General features: G+C 47.6%; 1 protein-coding gene across 2 annotated transcripts in view; it reads right to left on the bottom strand.

The window, feature by feature from the left end:
* Nadk2 (NAD kinase 2, mitochondrial) overlaps nt 1–19649 on the bottom strand; it is a 95586-nt gene that overhangs the window by 28151 nt on the left and 47786 nt on the right. For both annotated transcript variants that reach the window (XM_075673350.1, XM_075673348.1), the window contains exon 6: nt 10775–10926. In XM_075673350.1, coding sequence (XP_075529465.1) covers nt 10775–10926 — 152 coding nt within the window. The remainder of the gene's footprint in view (nt 1–10774; nt 10927–19649) is intronic.

Consider the following 19649-nt stretch of genomic DNA (forward strand, 5'->3'; position numbering starts at 1 on the left):
GGAACTAGTGGACCCTGCCCGCTCTCCCGCTGGATGGCGCCGACTGCAGTTTTGTTGTTGCTTGTAGTTGCCTCCGTGCGCATAAACAATATTAGTGTTTCTATTGGTTCATTCATGCGAGTTCCCACCGCCAGAAAGGAGATGGACAACGGCAAACGGATGGATGGATGGATGGATGGTTGAAAAACTTTATTAGGGTCCTTTAGGACGCGCACTAGCGCGCAGCGGGCCGCTCCCACGTCGGGACAGAGAGGCCAAGCCTCTCCGCCGTGTCGCGGGCCCGTTGGACAGTCCATAACTGTTCTTCGAGGTTGGGACTGTGTAGGACCGCATCCCAACGTGAAGCAGTGTTGTTTTCATCGCCGCGTAACGCGGGACATCGCCAGAGCATGTCAGGTAAATTCGCTAAGTCATTGCATAGTGCACATGCATTTGTTGTCTGAATTTCGGGATACACCTTGTGAAGAAGTAGGGGGTTTGGGTAAGCCCCCGTCTGTAGAAGCCTTAGTGTCAAAGCCTGAGGTCTATTGAGTTTGCAATGTGGGAGGGGGTAGATCCTCCGAGCCAAGTAAAAGTGCTTAGTAATTTCGGTGTACGAGGAAGGACAGTCCTGATTGTCAGTACTCCCAGCGTCACGCTGCCCGGTAGCTACGCGATTGATGATCCCTCGCGCAATTCCGTGTGCCAACTCATTGAGGTTGGGTGGGGCACCCTCGATCTGTTCCATGTGGGCTGGAAACCAGATCAATGTGTGTGTGGCTTGATCTCCTTGCTTCCTAGTATCCCTAGGGCCAGCTCGGATATGGTTCCTTTGGCAAATGCCCTAACAGCTGATATGGAGTCACTGTAGATTGATGTCCTCTTGTCGTCCAATAAGGCCATCACTATTGCAGCCTGCTCTGCGATCTCAGAAGACGTCGTCCGAATCGAGATTGCGTTCGTTATTTGCCTTTCATGATCTATGCTAACTACAGCGAAGGCCTGTCTGTCAGCGTAGCGCGCTGCGTCTACGAAACTGTTCTCCGAAGCCCGTTCACGAGCCTTTTCCAGGAGAGCCTTCGCGCGCGCCCGACGTCTTCACACGTTGTGCTCTGGATGGATGTTTCGTGGGATCGGGGCGACAATGATGCGGTCCCGCTGCTCTCGAGGAATGCTACAGAAGTTTGTTTTCATTACTCTGGGAGGAACGCCCAGCTCCTGTAAGATGTGTCTTCCAGCTTGTGTGGTAGATAGTCTGACGAACTGGGCCCTCTCTTGTGCTTCCGCTATTTCCTCTAGCGTGTTATGCATGCCAAGTTGAAGTAAGCGTTCCGTGTGAGTTTATATGGGGATGCCGAGAGCTCTCTTGATTGCCTTCCTGATTAATGCGTTGAGCTTATCCTGCTCCGATCTTTGCCAGTTGTGCATAGCCGCGACGTAAGTAAAATGACACATTACGAACGCATGTACCTACCTCACGAGGTTATCTTCTCCGAGGCCTTGCTGCCGGTTGGCCACTCTTCTGATTAGTCTGATGGCATTGTCCGTCTTCTTAGTGAGTCGCAGCACTGTCTGGTTGTTTGAACCATTCGACTCTACCATCATGCCGAGAATCCGGATAGCATCCACCCTCGGAATATAGCCTCCGTCGTTTGTGCGCAGTTTTATGTCGCATTCGGCAAGTGGTTTCCACCCCTTTGGTTTCGGGCCTCTGCGCTTGGGTCGATAAAGTAGCAGTTCCGACTTGTGCGGTGAGCACCGAAGGCCCGTGGACTCAAGGTATCTCTCGGTAGCATCAATCGCCTCTTGCAGGGCCGTCTCTACCTGTCTGTCAATACCTCCCGTACACCAGATGGTAACGTCGTCCGCGTATACGGTATGACTGATACCGTCGATAGCAGAGAGTGTCCTGGAAAGTCCAATCATGACGAGGTTGAAGAGGGTTGGGGATATGAATGCCCCTTGTGGCGTCCCCTTAGACCCCAGCTTGATCATGTCTGAAGTCAGGTCCCCGATCTTAAGGGTGGCTTCTCTGTTTGATAAGAAAGATCTCGTGTAGGAATGAAAGTGCTTCCCCAGGTTAAGGCTCGAGATTGTGTTTAAAACGAACGAGTGAAGAACGTTATCGAAGGCCTTTTCCCGATCTAAACCTAGTATGGCTCTCGTGTCCCGCGTATTACAGTCAATAATGTGATGCTTGATGAGCTTCATCGCGTCATGCGTCGAGAGACCGACCCTGAAGCCGATCATGTTGTGTGGGTAAATGTCGTGGTCCTCCAGGTAGCGTGAAAGCCTGTTTAGGATTGCGTGCTCAGCAACCTTCCCCACGCACGATGTGAGCGAAATTGGCCGGAGGTTATCGAAGCTGGGCGGCTTGCCAGGCTTGGGGATGAGAATGGTGTTGGCCGATTTCCACATTTCCGGGACTTTACCGCTGCTCCATGCTTGGTTAATGATGTCCGTTAGGTATTCGATGGACTTCTCGTCCAGGTTTCGTAGAGCTTTGTTTGTGATCTTGTCCGGACCCGGAGCCGATCTGCCGCTGAGGGCATGGAGCGCCTGCCTGATCTCCTCAATCCCGAATTCTGCGTCGAGCTCAGGGTTCTCGGAGCCTTCGTAGTCAGGGGAAGGTGGTGCAGGGCTCGATGCGACTGATAGGTACTTCTTCACTAGTTTGGATAAAATTTCATTGCTCGAATATTCTCGCTTGGCTTTGTGTAGAGCGCGCGCCAGTGTGTTGCGTTGGTTGGTTTTAGTGTTCGTCTCGTCGAGGAGATGCTTTAGGAGGTTCCAGGTGCCCCCGTTTCGCATCTGCCCGTCGATCGAGTTACACACCTCATCCCATTGTTGTTTAGAGAGGACTCTGCAGTGGTCCTCTATAGTTCTGTTGATTTCCGATATCTTTTTTCTTAGTCTGCGGTTGAGCCGTTGTCCTTTCCACCTGGCGAGAAGGGACTGCTTGGCCTCCAGCAGGTGAGCCAGACGGCTGTCCATCTTTTCCACTGGGAGATCGGTACAAACCTCTTTGGTGGTAGTTTTGATGTCTTGTCTAACCTGGACAGCCCATTGTTCGAGGCTAGGCTTGTCCTCACTCTCCGTTCGCTCTTCCCTAATTTTGCGAAATTTGTCCCAATCTGTGTACTGGAACATGCGCTGTCTCTTCTGCTCGACTTGGAGGTGCGTGACCAAGATATAATGGTCGCTACCAAAGTCTACCCCAAGGTTCGTCCACTTGACCGCTGCATTGCTCCTGACAAAGGTGAGATCCGGTGTTGTGTCACGGCTCGACGATGTTCCGCATCTGGTGGGGAATGCTGGGTCCGTGACTAGCATCAAGTTTAGGTTTGTAGCCTCACGCCAGAGTTCCTCCCCTTTGTTAGTGTTATATGAGTAGCCCCAGGTGTGGAACGGCGCGTTGAAGTCACCAGCTATGATCAAAGGGGAGTCGCACGCTAGTTGAGGGGCCTTGGTGATTAGGGCTTTGAAGCGTTGTCTTGGTGCTTTGGGACTACTGTAGACATTCAAGATGAATATACTTTCGCGGTTAGTTGGGCTAGGGATGATCTCTATCATCATGTATTCGACTTTACTTGCAGTGCAAAACAATATCAATCGAGCAGAAGGTGGCTATAGTACAGTCCGGCGTGAAGAAAAAAAAGTGGCAGAAGATTTTGGCATAGCGTTGAGCATGCTGTCGACGATTTTGAGCAGCAAAGAAGCTGTCACCAGTGCTATCGCACGTGGCGCAAAAGGCGACAGAAAGAAGTTGCGAGCCCCCGCTTTCCAAGTTGTAGAGAAGGCGGTCTTCAAGTGGTTTTTGGACGCAAGAGTGGGGCACTGTTGCAGAGCAAAGCGAGGAACTTCACATGCATCATGGGGCATGAAGGTTTTATGGCGATTGTCAGCTGGCTGCAGCATTTCACGGAGCATCACAACATCGTCGGCAGGGCTGTCAGCGGGGAAGCGCAGTCTGTCGACCGTGAAGCTGCAGTGGCGTGGGTGGAGACAAACGTTGGACAGCTGCTAGAAAAACACAGTGTCAAGGATTTGTCCAATGCGGATGAGACAGCCCTGTTCTACCAGATGCTGCCGCAAAGAACCTTGGCCTTCAACGGTGAACGCTGCCAGGCCGGTAAGCAGAGCAAGGTCCGCGTAACCATGTTGCTTTGTGCCAACATGGATGGGTCGGAAAAGGTGCCGGCAATCGTGGTCAGCATAAGTGCGTCACCAAGATGCTTCAAAGGCGAACGAAAGGTCCAAGTGAGTTATGTGTCCAACCGTAAGGCTGGGATGACGAGAGAAATTTTCGCACAATGGCTGCGGGAGTGGGACGAGTGGCTGGGCAAGCTGAACCGGAAGACATGCTTCGTACTGGACAACTGTAGAGCCCACCACACTGCCGCTGTGCTAAAAAATATCGAGCTATCTTTCTTGCTGGCAAACTGCACTGCAGCTGTGCAACCCCTCGACCAAGGAGTTATCATGAACTTTAAGTTGGGCTACTGCAAACATGCCATCGACCAGATTCTGCTCAATATGAGCATGAAGCGCGAGTCCACAATCGACTTGTACATGGCAAGCGAGATGCTACAGGCTGCTTGGATGGCTGCACCGGCAAGCATGATTGCCAACTGCTTCCAACATGCTTCATTTGTCACCATCGGCGGTTGCTGCTACGAACGAGGATGCCGTGGGTGACCAAGCCCTAGCGTTGTGGGACGCTCTCTTTGACGTTGGCGTTGTGACCAACTGCGACACTTTCTGGACGTACGTCAGTGCCGATGCCGACACGATCACGACAGCAGAGCTAACGGAGGTGGAAATTGTGCGCGCGGTGATGGGGGTGCCTAATGACGACAGCGATGAAAGCATCGATGACAGCCCGAAGCCTAATATTGGCAAACCCGACGTACCGACGCCCGCACAAGCGCTGGATGTGGCAGACCTGCTGCGACGCTTCTTTGGCACTCACGATGACGGCGATGATGGACTCGAAATAGCTGCTGCAGCTGAAAAAGCCATCATTCCCCTGAAGAAGACGCGGCAAAAATCTATCAAGGACTTTTTTTTGTGAAGTGAGCCACCAGCTGGTGTGCTGCTGATTGATCAGTGATGAGCCGTCTGGCGTGAATAAAGGAGCCATTCCTTGCTGTCTTTTTTTTCGCGTGTTTTTTTCCATGCAACGGCCATTTTCTTTTTTTGCGTGACGGGCTGCTGTGAGATTCGGTGATGAGTACATCCTCTCTTGCTTGCTAATTGTGGATAGAAATGGATAGTGGCTATAACAAACTAATGGTTATAACGAAGTAATTACGACCCCCCCTTCAACTTCGTTATAACGATGTTTTACTGTATGCGATTCTTACTGAAATTTGAAAGCATATTTTCGCTTACTTCAGCCTGCTTAAAAACTGCATCAATCAATATACACAGTAAGAGTAGGAACAAGCGCACTGATCAAAGCCCCCTTCTTGATTAATGTCAGCTATCTGCCAGTAGCAGCTGCGTATGGGAACCTCCTATATGACAAAATATAGCATGCTATTGTTGAAAGGACAGTGTTTGAGAAAAAAGTGACATCCCACTCCGCTTTCGAGCTCCACACGACTCGCATGACTGCGAAATTTGGCTGAGATGTTAACAGCAGCGTACACTATCCGTGGACTGCATTTTTTCACCAAGCCCGAGGAGTGGTTCAGGACCACTTTAACATTCACCAAAATGTAAGTGCGTGAGCATTTTTTACATTCCACCCCATTTAAATATGGCTGCTGCAGCCGGAAGTGAACTTACGCCCTTTAGCTTGGTAACGCAATACCATATCCACTAAGCCACCACACATAAAATAAAAATACCTTTTGCTTTGAGTGTGTGTGCATACATGGGCATGTTCTCTCTTTCCCCATCCCCTTTCACGATGCTTCAGTAGCAGCATGGACAGTGTTCTCTGACATGATGTGGTGGTTTAGCAACTCGCTGGCGTGCAAGTACAGTAAAATCTCGTTGCTACGAACACCACATTAACGATTTCTTCAGGTTTACGATTTTTTTTTTAGACCCCACCAAAATGCCTATGTTTTCAATGTGAAAAACTTTCAGCACTATGAATTTCAGATTACCGAATATTTCAGAATAACATACATAAGTAATCCTGTGATCACCAAGATGTTTCGTTATTACGAAATTTCGTTGAAGTTTCGGTACCGAATCCCCGAGGCTTACACCTGTCATCATCATCCGCAGCAGCAGCAGCCATGCGCTGGGGAACCCTTTTCAACGGGTACAGCCCCAGCAGCATCAGCATCAGCGCGAGTGTTGCGTACGGTCATGTTTGGACTCTCCTACTACGCCGTAGGCCTAGCGTCACCACGTCGATAGCGATCGGTGCTGTGATTGTGTTGTGCGTTCGCTTTTCTGACAATGAGTTCTCCTGGCCCCAGCGTTAAGAAGCAACGCCAGTTTTCGTTCCAAGAAAAAGTGAACTTTTTGACGCAGCTGAATGCTGGAAGAAAGCAAGTTGACCTGTGCAGGGAGCATGATATTCCCCCATCAACAATGGCAACGATGCTCAAGGATCGGGAAAAGATCATGAAATTGCATCGAGAGTCACAGCTGGCTCCCTCATGAAAACGCTTGCGGCTTGGCAACTACCAGAATGTCGACAACGCCGTCCTCACGTGGTTTAAGGGGTGAAACCGCTATATAAATAATCATTTATTTTCCCATATATACTAATTAAACTCTTATGTCTTACTGATGTTTTTGCACCGATTTGAAATACGTACTTAGTTTTGGTGTAGCTTAATTAGTTCTTAAAGTAATTAACATTTCATTACATTTGTTTGCAGCCTCAATTAAAAATAAATGGCACAATAAAAAATTATTTGTAAGGCGTGGTTAGATAGCATACGGAGTAAGGATTGAAGTATAGCAAACACTTTTTTAATGGGACCATCAATACATACCTTACAGCCCATTGAATGTAAGCCCACAGAATGTGGCGACCATGTGGCACAAAATGTAGCAAAATAATTAATTTCTGAAATGAAAGGTAAAAAACTGCTTGCTATCTTTCATAGAGTACCCACATTAGACTTCATCCTGCAAAAAGAATTTCAGTTCTAAAGAAAACTGCTTGCTATCTTTCATAGAGTACCACATTAGACTTCATTCTGCAAAAAAAATTTCGGTTCTAACTGCTCTAGGTGTTCAGATAGCATGGAGCCAAAAATTTGTGTTTTGAGAAAAATGCAAAAAACAAACAGTGCGAAATTTAATGATAATTAACAAATGTTTTGCACATATTTACACATGTAGATTCCTAATAACCACCAGGAATGTAGTCTAATTGCCTGCTGCTGTTTAAACGTCCTCTCTTCAGTGCCCTTTCAACAGTGTCGGCCAAGGAATGACTCACTTCTTCACCACTTCTTCGGCCGCACAAATTGCTGCAGGGGTCATTTCTTTTTTTTTTCACGTAGTTCTGCCACGTCTTGTTGTGGAGACCGCGGTTGGAAATGTTCATCACCGGAAAAATATCGTTAAGTGCTGTCTGTTGTTTCCCAGTGCACTGCATAGCATGCGCTGCCAAATATTTACAACGAACGGGTTCACCATCTGATCGTCGCTCACACGCGGCGAGTTCCACGCGGACGCGATGTCTCCGCAGTTGGAACATGAGCATAAGTTTCACAGCGAGGCCGTATTCTCACTCATCTTTCTTGAACTCAACGTTGCCGTTATCACACGCTGTGCAATTTGTAAACCTCGAAAGCTGGTGTTCCAGATCCAAATTGATGATCGTGAATGCCGTGTCGTCAAGCGCACTGTCGACCACACCGCTGTCGTGGTTAAAACAATCCGATTTCCGCTTCGTCGCTGCCATTGACGTGAGTTCCAGGAGTTTTTTCTCGGTTCTAATCCTGTGTTCTGCTCCACATCAGAAGGCTACAGCATCACCGTGTCACGGCGGACGCGCCCACTGTCGGCTTCGTGAGCTGGCGCACACGCTGGACTCACGCCGTTGTCGCCAACTTCCACTCGATGTAGCCTCTACATCGCCCTTGCCGCATCTTGGAGAAGTGCGGCGACCTTTAACATTACCAACCATCAATTTCTTTCGCTTTTTGCCGAATTTGTTCAGCATATGAAATTTTCTCGCTGACCCGGGCATTCTTGCGTTTCTCAGTCGCTGCATGCAGTTTTTCAAATAGCGTCTCAGCGCGACGGCCAGCTCGCTTAGCAGATGACACCAGCCAGCTCAGCCAATCGGGTGGAGCGGTCTTCTCACGTGGGCTCGATCAGCCAATAGGAAACAAATAACGTGCTTTTCTTTATTGATTTATTTTGCACCATCCAATGGTCGAAACTGAGCACCGGTGGCGGGAAACTTAAGCAGGAAGGTGGCTCTTTCAAACGAAACTGAGATGGCGGCGATAGGCAGTGTGAAACGGCAGCTGCGCGATGGGAAGAAAGGGCCATTTTGAGGTTCATTTTGGCTGCAATTCAGCCGGAACTCATTGCGCAAATTAGTATTTCACCTAAAATACTTATTCTAGAAACAAGAAACTTGGCAGATAGGTAGAAATATAGTTCTAGATTTCGAAAATAACACTTTCACAATGTCGATTTTTTTCGCGATTCTTTTGATTTTTAAGATCTGTGTCCCCCCATAAGGATGCCAGATAAAATGATGTGCCCTTGTCAGGCCCGATTGTTCAAGAGAAGGCGCTACAGTATGCAGCCACCTTGGACATCTTCGGTTTCGATGCAAGTGCTGGATGGCTTTACCAGTTCTGCAAAGGAATGGCATTACGTGGCAGGTTGCTTGTGGCGAAGTAAAGGAAGTAGATGCCAAGAGTGCGGCTGCCTGGCGGAACGAGCGCTTTAGACAGATCATCGAGTCTTTCTCTCCAGACGACGTTTTCACTTTAGACAGATCGAGTCTTTCTCTCCAGACGACGTTTTCAATGGCGATGAAAAGGCGTTCTTTTATCAGTTGTTGCCTGATAAAGTAATGAACTTCAAAGGTGACAGGTGCAAGGGCGGGAAGAAATCACGTCTCTACGTATTGGTTCCGTTTTGCTGTAACTCCACGGGCACGGAAAAACTCAAGCCGCTAGTTGTTGGCCGCGCTGCTTGAAAACGTTGCTTTGCGACTACCGAGCCAGCAAAAAAGCGTGGATGACGCGAGAATTGTTCACTCAGTGGCTGCAGCAGCTTGACGACACAAGAAGAGAGACAGAAAAATTCTCCTCATCGTTGACAATTGCTCGGCGCATATCGTGAACGTGCGATTTAACAATGTGCAACTTGAATTTATGCTCCCAAATTGTACTTCTTTGCTCCAACCTTTGGACCAGGGCATCACCAGATGTGTGAAGGCCAAATTTCATAAGTGTCTTGTGCAGCGCCTCCTGATCAATATTTGACTGAAGCTGCCTACACAGGTAAACATCCGTCAAGCTGCAGAAATGCTTACAGGGTCGTGGTGGCACGTGAAGGCAAGTACGATCAGCAACTGCTGGCGAAAGGCAGGCCATATAAATGCTTCACCTATCCCACAAGACTGCAAGGACACAGAGGAGCTCAACCCAAAATTGAAATGAGCTTACCGAGAAGCTCCCTGTTGACACCGCGGTGGCTAGATCCGTGGAGCTCACCAATGAAGACATCGTGAATAAAGTGCGTGAGCAAGAAGATTGCAGTAATGGCAACGATGCTGACACTGGATCAACACACAAAGAGGAAGAGACTGTTTCCAGCTCGTATGTTTTAGTTTTTCTAGAAAAAACGCGATCATTCCTCGGGCGCTGTAAAGATGGCCCCGATGACGTTCAAAAGAAGGTCGAGGACGTGGAAACGTTCGTTCTGCAACGCTGCTTTCTACTTACCAGAAGATTACAGACTTCTTCAACCAATAAATTGTAATTAAACTGTGCCCAGCATTCTCATTTATTATTTACATACGAACACGTGCATCTGCTGCAAAGGTATGTAATTTTCGTTGTTGTGTTACATTATTGACATGAAAATATTGGTTTTTCAGTACTACAATAATTGAATTTAACAAATTAAATTTGGCGGTCCCGCAAAGTTCATTGTAACAAGATTCCACTGTAACAAATTTGCGGACATGTTTGCGACAAGCTGGACTCAACAAAGATGTTTTTTTGGAAGTGGCAAGCCCTTTCCTTCAAAGAGAGGCTGAAAATTCCAACAAAGTTGGATCAAGACTTGAATTTAATAAAGGGGTTAGGCTTTGCTACACCGATGCGGAATCGTCGGGCTACACGACCAGGCACGGTATGGCTGCGGATGATATCAGCGACCGTTTTCATGCTTTCTTCTTTTCTTTTTTTTTCAGACCTTGAAAAAAAAAAAGATAGAACGAGAACAAAGCCAAAACTTCTTAGGTCCCAAATAAAGAATTTTCAAGTGTGCTTGCATTTCAATACTTTCATTTCCAGATTTTCCTGAACGTTTTTGGGTGGTGCGAATTTCGGGCGATATGAATTCTTGTGCCCTCCCGAGAGATTGATATTATTCAGAATCTAAAGCACACCAGCGTTTTTGCATTTTGCTGGCATTGACATGCAGCCACCACGGTTAGGATGGAACCAGCAGCCTCGAGTTTTAGTTGCACAACACCATAGCCACTGGCCTACTGTGTGGGTCAAGAAAAAAATGAATTAACCGGAGCAGAATTAACAGAAGTCCACTGTGTTAGGCAAATGTTATTGCCCTAGCTGCCATGGCAGCTGGCTGTACAGCCCACTCAGCTTTGGTGACGCACCAATGTCAAGGATCCTCTGTATGCACTGCGGTGTGACCTTGTTGATGTTGAAGGACCACGAGGTGGACCCTGTGCCGGAGCAGATGGTCAGGCCCGAGCTCTTGAGCTTCGTCCGCGGTGAACCATCCACTGAGAGCTCGTAGTAGGACACTCTGCAAGCAAAACAAAAAAGACACAGACTTCACAGACCGGCTTCAATAGAGCTACCTCATTGCTATAAGCTTCGGGCATGTAGTGGCACCAGAAACAATGTCAACACACAAGCTTGTGCTTGCCATATTGAGTGTACAGTAAAACCTCAATAAAACAAAGTGAACCTCGTTCATACTATTCTGAAAAAAGAAAGAAAGATATATAACATGAGAAAAGATGTTCCAACCTGGAAAACGTACAATCCAAAGTCACAAAATAATTTAACAAACTGTTGTTGACATCTATGTAATGCAGAGTTGCGCAATGCATGGCAGCACGAGACAAGATTCTGACGTGGGCCAACAGGAGGGATCCATTCCCATTGTGTAGACAGCCTTGGGAAACTAAGATGAAATCGAGCTGGTTGGCAATACAGTGGTGCGAGAGTGAAACATGACCCTCACTTTGTGCCACCTGTAGGAGAAAACGGCGGCACATTTGGGTTATCGACTGTTTAAAGCATGCAGTATGCTTCTAACATCACTTTGCCCCACGCACTGTGAAAGAGATAGGTGAAGGTGCTTATCGAAATAAATTGGCAGCAATAGCTGTGAATGCGGCATGCAACAAGTCGAGAGATCTGCTTGCACTGGAATAGGAAACAGAGTGCGCGCTGGCATTTTCACATGAGATGGGCAGGCAAGTATTGCGGAGAAGCTGCTACAGAGGGCGGCTGCTGGCTATGGCGTCGTGCTTTTTTTTTTATTTAAATAGGATTATGGTGCAACCAAGAGTGGTGCCAGTGAGAAGATGATTTGACGCGTAGCGGTGGGATCGGTCTTAACAGCCATCTTGTTTATGCATCATTGTCTCTCTTGTAAATATTGTGAATACATCTTTATATGCGACTTCTGCACAGTAAATTGGTGGAGGTGCTGGGAGCCCACGAGAAACAATAACGGAGCTGCACAGTGGTCATCAACTTTGGCTGGACAACATGATGGATGAAACAGGACCCGACATGGCGCGGCCCACACCAATGCCTACAGCCATGAGATCCAGGAGTGTTCTGTGGCACCGACCACGTTGACGTGCAAGACTGGATCGCCACGTATCAGCATGTAAGTGCTCACAACAAATGGGATCCGATGATTATGTTGGTTTACTTCATCTTCTACCTACAATGCATGACGAAGGTGTGTTATGACAAACACAAGGAGGAGCTTAACGACTAGGACACGTGCAAACAGAAGCTGAGGGAGTTCTTCGACCATCCCGCCACGCGGAAGAGTGCCGTTAAGAACAAGCGACCTGTGCCCAGACGTCCACAGAACCATACGTCTCTTCCATCCAGGACGTTCTGGCTCTGTGCCGTAAGGCTGACAGAGATATGTCCGAGTCAGACAAGGTTGGGCATGTACTGAAGGGGATCGCTGATGATGCTTTCAACCTGCTCACGTGCAAAAATTGTGGAACAGTACAGGACATCATAAAAGAGTGTCAACGCTTTGTGCAGGCCAAGAGCTTCCGCACCGCAACGCTGTTCGCACATCTGCCAAACGCAGCTGCGACATCCTCTTGTGATGACAGGCTAGGAGTGCAGTGACCATCATCATCAGATGACCTGATGCGGATAGTGTGGTGAGAACTCGAAGCCATGACTCCTGCAGCCCTTTCTTCTCACCCCAGTGAGCCAGACAACTTGCCTACAGCTCCATTTGTACAGGTAATAGTCCGCGAAGAACTCGCTAATTTTGTATTTCATTCTGTATGTGCCGCTGCCGCTTCACAGCTGCCTCATGCTCCAGATGCATTGACTTGTCCGCAGTATCCTGCACACTACCGAAATCTAGCCAAGTGGCGAACCACAGACGATTGGCCAATCTGTCTTGCCTGCCGACGCATTGGTCACGTTGCTCGCCACTGTAACAACCATGCTGTCTCCTTCCCTCTGCAACTGCTTTTCACCAGTTATTATCGCCCTGCACAGAGCGAGCGTCATTATTAGCCTCCGTTGGCACCGCAACAGCTAAACAATGACGCTCGTGCTCCTTGGAACAGTCATTCGTCGTCATTCCGATGTCACCAGTCCTGTTCGCCACCAGCTCGTCGGCCATCGTCCCTATCACCGCATTCTTGTCGCCCACCGTCCCTGATTCAGCCTCGATGCTTGTCTCTGGAAAACTAAGCGATGCAGCTCCCGGAGGTGACGTTGCATTGAAGACTCGACCGCAAAACCCTCTGATCACTTTGCCGACCAAACAGAACTTTATGGACGTTTTAGTTGATGGTGTCAGTGTCCAAGCACTCATTGACACTGGTGTGCACGTGTCTGTGATGAGTGCCCAATTGCACCGACACCTGAGCAAAGCTCCCACCTGCAGCATCACACGCGCCCTCTGTGTCGCCAACGGAAGAAAACCTACTATGCTAGGTATGTGCATCGTTCGCATTGGCTTTACGGGGTGCCTAAACACTGTTTTGTTTGCCATTTTGGAACAATGCCCTTACAACGTTATACTTGGCTTATACTTTTTATCGTCCTATTCAGCTCTCTTTCACTGCGTGTCTAGTGTCATTCAGCCTGATCTGCTTCACGGCTGCTACAGTCCACCAGTCACACAACCACAGTTATGCTCTCCCGAAAACATCCGGCTGGTGCCTCAAGCCACAATGTATGTCACTCTACTGTCGTTTCCATCTGTTCCTGACGACGTCTATGTACTATGTCCCACCGCTGACATATTGCTTGAAAAAAATTTGGCCTTTACCAATACCATGTTCACTGCTCCCTCTCCTTAATTTTAATTGCTCGACTCAAACTCTTCCAAGAGGCATGTCTTTGGGCGACATCTCGCCTGTGAACGACAGAGATATTGGCTCTTGATGCCAAAATTCTGTTGCCCTCTGCAGGAACCTTCAATTCAGCGGCTCTCACAGACGAACTTAGCAAGATGATTGCACCTGGTCTTCTTCCGACACAAGCTGCTGACTACCTAGTTAGTTTGAAATAAACTGCGAAATTTTTTTTACCTTGACGGCCACCCTTTAGCCCAGACATCATTGCTCACCCATCGTACTTAAGGGAGGACGTGGCCCTTGAAAACCGAAAAATCGCGAAAAAGTCGATTTTTGAAAAACCATATTTTTGGGTTGTATGTCTCATAAACTACCAGCTCTGTAATAATCAACACCTAATTCAACCGTAAAGTACGAAAAAAACGCTACTTTTGAGACCACCGCGGCCCACAAAACACGTGCAAATGCCGAAATGAAGTCAAACTTCACGCACGCGCGCTATCCCCGGCTCATGCGGCCTGCCCACGCCATCTTGGTGTCGTTTTGACCGTGAATTCTTTGTCTCTATTTTGCCGCCTTGCAAAATGGCATCGTCGGCGCGGTTGAGGCGCTATTGGCGTTTTCCCGCGATGTGATGCGGAGCGTTGATTGCCCGGAGCAGCGCGTTCAAATCCAGCGGGCTAAAGCGTGCCTGCTCCCTTTGATGCCGTGCCCGCCGCGCTCGCGTTGTTGTTGCTCCTTGCTCCGTCCGCTTAAACATGAGCTTGCGAGCTGCTCATCGCCTTGCGCTTTTTAGATTATTTTCTCAGCTTATTTTTTTTTTCGCTAGTTCTTCGCTGCACACGATGCTGGCAAAGTCCAAGGCAGTGCAGATGTTTGGTGCACGGGAGCGCGATATGCGTCTTGTACGAGCATCGAACTTCCGATCTACCGCAACGAGTGCCGACTGCGTAGACGCTTTTCAGCGGTGGAACTGTGCTGTCGGCTGTCGCCAGTCGAAAATCCGACACACTGAGTGTGCCTGGAGCCGCAAGAGCTAATTAGAAGCTCCGCAGGAGCTTTTTTATATAAAAAAAACACGTGTTCAACTTTAAGGCCTGTTTTCTCGGAACGGTTTTTTCGGTAGTAGTGGTGCTGGGGAGGGAGATATCTCAAGAACCGCCCTTCAGATTTGTATGCCGTTTTTTTTTATTCTGTTCCTGAATGACGTTGCTGGGGGGTAACAGGCTTCTTTTTTTGAAATCTGTTTAAGCTAATTTATAAGCAATTAATTTTTGATGAATGTGGTCATTACTGGCTACATCAAATTCAAAGTTGTCTTAAAATTTTTTGGAGGGGAAATTAAAGAAAAGGGCTCTTTAGCCCCCTGGGAAATCCATCAAGGGATCATCACAGTGAATTTCAGCTTCCTAAGATGACCTGGCATTTCTCCAGGCTCTTCCTCAGGCATAGACATGAATCACCTAGTTAGACCTCAATAACTCTGGAAGTAATAAACATATCTTTATGAAACTTTGCAGTTCCTCATAGTTCGGCGGTGTGAACGTACCCTGAAAGTTTCATCTGGATATCTTAAAAAATAAAAAAGTCCGGTCTCCAGGGTAGCCTCCCCCCTTAAATCTGAGGTGCCAATCCGATACGCCGCTAGCCATACCATGTCTCAGATGCGCAACGACAAGTGATACAATGAGAAGTCGATAACATGTTGACTAACGGCATTATCAAGCCATCGTACAGTGCATGGGTGTCCCCTGTTGTTCTTGTCAAAAAGAAGGACAGCAGTTGGCACTTTTGGGTGGATTACAGACACCTCAACAAAATCACACGCAAGGATGTCTACACCGTGCCACATATCGATGACACCTTAGATTGCTTTCACAGTGCCAAGTACTTTTCATCGATATACCTCCGATTCGGCTATTGACAAATCTCGGTACACGACATGGACTGTGAGAAAACTGCCTTTGCAAGACCTGACGGCCCTATTAATTCAAGGTTATGCCATTTGGCCTTTGTAATGCCCCGACAACGTTCAAAAGAACGATGGACCCCTTACTTCGTGGCTATAAATGGTTCACATGTTTGTGTTATCTAGATGATGTCTTTGTCTCTTCACCAACTTTCACGGCCGCATATCGATGGCGCCTTGGACTGCTTTCACAGTGCCAAGTACTTTTCATCGATATACCTCCAATCAGGCTATTGACAAATCTCGGTAAATGACAAGGACCGTGAGAAAACTGCCTTTGTAAGACCTGACGGCTTCCATTAACTCAAGGTTACGCCATTCAGCCTTTGTAATGCCCTGACAACCTTCAAAAGAATGGTGGACTCCTTACTTCGTGGCTATAAATAGTCCACATATCTGTGTTATCTAGATGACGTCTTAGTCTCTTCAACTTTCACGAGTCGTCTTGCGCGTCTATTTGCTATTCTTGGTGCTTTCCAATGCGCCGGCCTGCAATTTAACTCATCCAACTGCAACTTTGGGTGTCGTCCACGGTGTAAGAATAGGCTAGGTGGCTGAACGAAGGCCGTCCCGGCGGAAAAAAGTTGTGCATGTATTGCTTCGCCCTTAGCAGATGGCCACAGACACAAGGGCCTTGGTTTCGAACCAGAGAAGCAGGACGAGAGTCATTGCGGATGTGAAAAGCGTCAATAAAACATCCGAATTCGCTTCTTACGTTAAACTAGATGCGTATGTTATTCGAGCTTGAGACGGAAACTTGTTTGCGATGAACGAAGCATACGGTTCACGAGATTAAGCGTGCTCCGGGAGCTACGTAGCGCACATACTCATCCATGCCGGTATAGGAGCATGGCACAATCAGTCCAGCGCAATGGTAGCCGGCAATACTGATCAGGCTCCTTGACGCTGCAGCGAACTTTGTCAAATATTAGTGGCTACGATACATGACCCACCCACCAAACTTACCATGATGAAATGCCAAAACCTCCGCACGAAAACTAGTTTTACGTGTACTGTAACCTATATAAGCTCGCAGTTAAATTGTAATGCGCTGCAAAACAACTTTCAATGTGGCTATTCGAAGGCCGCATTTTTTAATAACCGAAGTTGAATGTTCTGGTAGAAGTTGTTGTGATGTTAATGTGCAGGATGGCCTAGCCTTGGTTTGACGGCATTTTTTCCGCGTGAGTCAATCATATGGACGACTGTCATCTAAAAACCAGGGACGCAAAAGCAGTAAAGTTTTTTGCAGATTGACATTTATTTGACATGTACAGAGAACATGCCATAAACTGAATTATTCGTACAAGCGTTAATGTTTCATAAACAAACCAAACACTGGCACACATTTCGCCCATCATTTAATTCAGCAAATTAAATGTAGAGTTTTCACCTACTGAAGCTTCGACAGCTTTCGCAGATCCTGCGACTTTTTTTTTTGCCTCAGATTTCTCGTTTGCAGAACTGCCTCATCCTCATGGCTACATAACTGTGTAGCACGCCAGCCATAACTTCTCTATGATCGTACAGGAGAAGTGAAACTTGTACTTATCAAGCATGTTGTCCAATGTTAATTCATAGGCATTTCTGAGAGCTGCATGCTTGTGGAATTCCATCTACCTTGCATGAAGCAACTGAAAAAGACTTTGCTTTGGGTGCAAAAGACCTCCCCTGGTTTTACACAGAACAAGGCTGCTTTCCGGCTGATGATGAAGTTCACTTTCTTCCAATAACCCTTCACGGCATTTTGTACACATTGTGCTTTTCAAGTACTTGCAAAATGAATCTCGGCAAGGTGCACCTTGCCGAGATTCATTTTCAACTTGACAGTTTCCGAATTTAGGGGGTTTAATCAAACTGTAAGCTGATAACATGTTGTAAAGCTGCAGAAATGTGGGCATAGATGGGTGGTCATTTTGGCCACCAGCCTGTCGGATAATCCCAAAGAAGCGTTCCAACACGTCTTGGTTAAGTTTTATTGTTAAAACATATTTGAAACTGCACTCGTTTAGCAGGTATCTTGATAGTTCCAGTGCAAACAAAATAGTCACACGAAGGCCCTCAGCGGTTTTCTCGGTTAGGAAACTTGCTCTTGAGATTTTTCCTGATACGACTTCTTTTTCCCATTTATTTAACTAATGCAACGATGAGGCCAGGTCCCTCAAATCTCGGCTGCCAACAGTGATGCTTTCCTTTGGATGGTTTCAGTTAAGAGCATCAAAATGATCATTAAACCTTAGTGTGAATTCTACTGTTGCCTTGACATTTTCGAGCCCCTCTGTGCCTCTCTTCGAGTAGAATTCCAAGCCTTTCGCTACACTCAAGCTGAACAACTGAGTGGCCAACTTCACCCGCATTTTTTCGGTCGTTGAAGGGTTGATGTGGGACAGAGTTAATTTCGGGCAAACACGCATCTGGATCCCTGTGCACTCGTCCCATCCCGGGAACGAAGCGGCTCACAATTTCGCCCGAGGACTCGTCAACCGGGCAGTGAGCCAACCGATCCTGCGAGGAGCAAAAGAGCGCATGATAACCTACCACGAAATTACGCAATACTATAAAAACGGAAGACTCGAATACCCACCCCCTGACAATTCCTTAACCAAAAACCAGCAGGCGACGTGGAGGCAACTCCAAACGCACACCTTCCCCAACCCGTACAAACTATCCATAGTCTACCCAGGGATACACTCCCCCGAATGTACGCTATGCGAGGCCGACAAAGCCGATTTAGCACAGATCTTGCACGGATGCCCTGAGCTCAAACCTAGAGCTGAATGGCAGCTATCCAACCAAGAGCAGTGGGAGGCTGCGGTGACCAGCTCGGAACCCGCGGTTCAACTGCAGGCCGTGACCTGGGCTTTAGAAGTCGCCGTAAGACACGGTCTGACGGCCACCTCACGAAGCCATCATGACATCCCACATCTAATCTCATAAATCATTTTCTGTTGACGAATTAAAGTTTTTTACCATATGGGGCAAACACGCAAATTTTCCGGCTGTTTAGAATCCTCCATAAACAGCCTGTCAAAATGTGCCCAGTGAACGCGATCGCCATTTACGCACAACACTTTCTGTGAAAGCAAACGGTTCCGAACGCATTTCATAAGATGGGGTGCGTCACAAAACACATAGACGTTGCATTTTTCATCAACGGGGTGGATGAAGCAGTTCCGGGTATGTTGCAATGCTCCAGTGACGCCGCACTTCTTCCACATCGCACGGTTTGTACTTGCGCCATCACAGACAACCGCGTCGACTAAGGCTCCCGCATCTTCAAGCAAAAATATTGCTTTTAAAACGAGCTGAGAGGGTACAGCTCCCTTTGTGGGGCCCTTGCTTGCAAATGCTGCTATCGGCCGAGAGTACTTGTCACCAAATGACCGAAAAGTAAATACAAGCCCGTGGTCAGCAAGGTCGTCGGGGGGCCTCTGAAGAGTCTCCATAATCAGTGAAGCCACTGTATGTCATCGTCTTCGAATGAACTCGAATTTCCTTTCGGACACGCACTTCGTTGAAAACAAGTATCCTGTGCCATTGAAAATAGTCTTTAGTGGCCATCTTCTTCTTAAAGGCTGTGAAAAACCTCTTGTCAAAGCCACACCTGACTCTTATCATGCTCAGGTACTTGCGCACCATCGTAACACAAGGAAGGGGGAGCATCTCATTATCTCGCAGGAACGAGTATGCAGATGGGCTGCATATGTGCAACAGCAAGCACATCAGAAGCCAATCCTCTGTGTACAGTCTGCTTTTTTTGTTCGTCAACCTTGCCGCTGCTACGCACTCCTTTACCACGGTCAGCTGAGCACTAGGGAGATCTATTCTGCGCAGTTTCTCACCCAGTTCTCCTTCTGACATTTTTTTTGCATGTTTCTTCTGCAAGCTCCGCCGACATTTTTTAAAAGTGGTTGAGCAGACGATTTTTTGACCTTTTCAGGGCATAATTTGCCCGACGCAGTGCTGCAACTTTGT

The sequence above is a fragment of the Dermacentor variabilis genome, chromosome 10 (assembly GCF_050947875.1).
Source record: "Dermacentor variabilis isolate Ectoservices chromosome 10, ASM5094787v1, whole genome shotgun sequence".
Classification (NCBI taxonomy): domain Eukaryota; kingdom Metazoa; phylum Arthropoda; class Arachnida; order Ixodida; family Ixodidae; genus Dermacentor; species Dermacentor variabilis.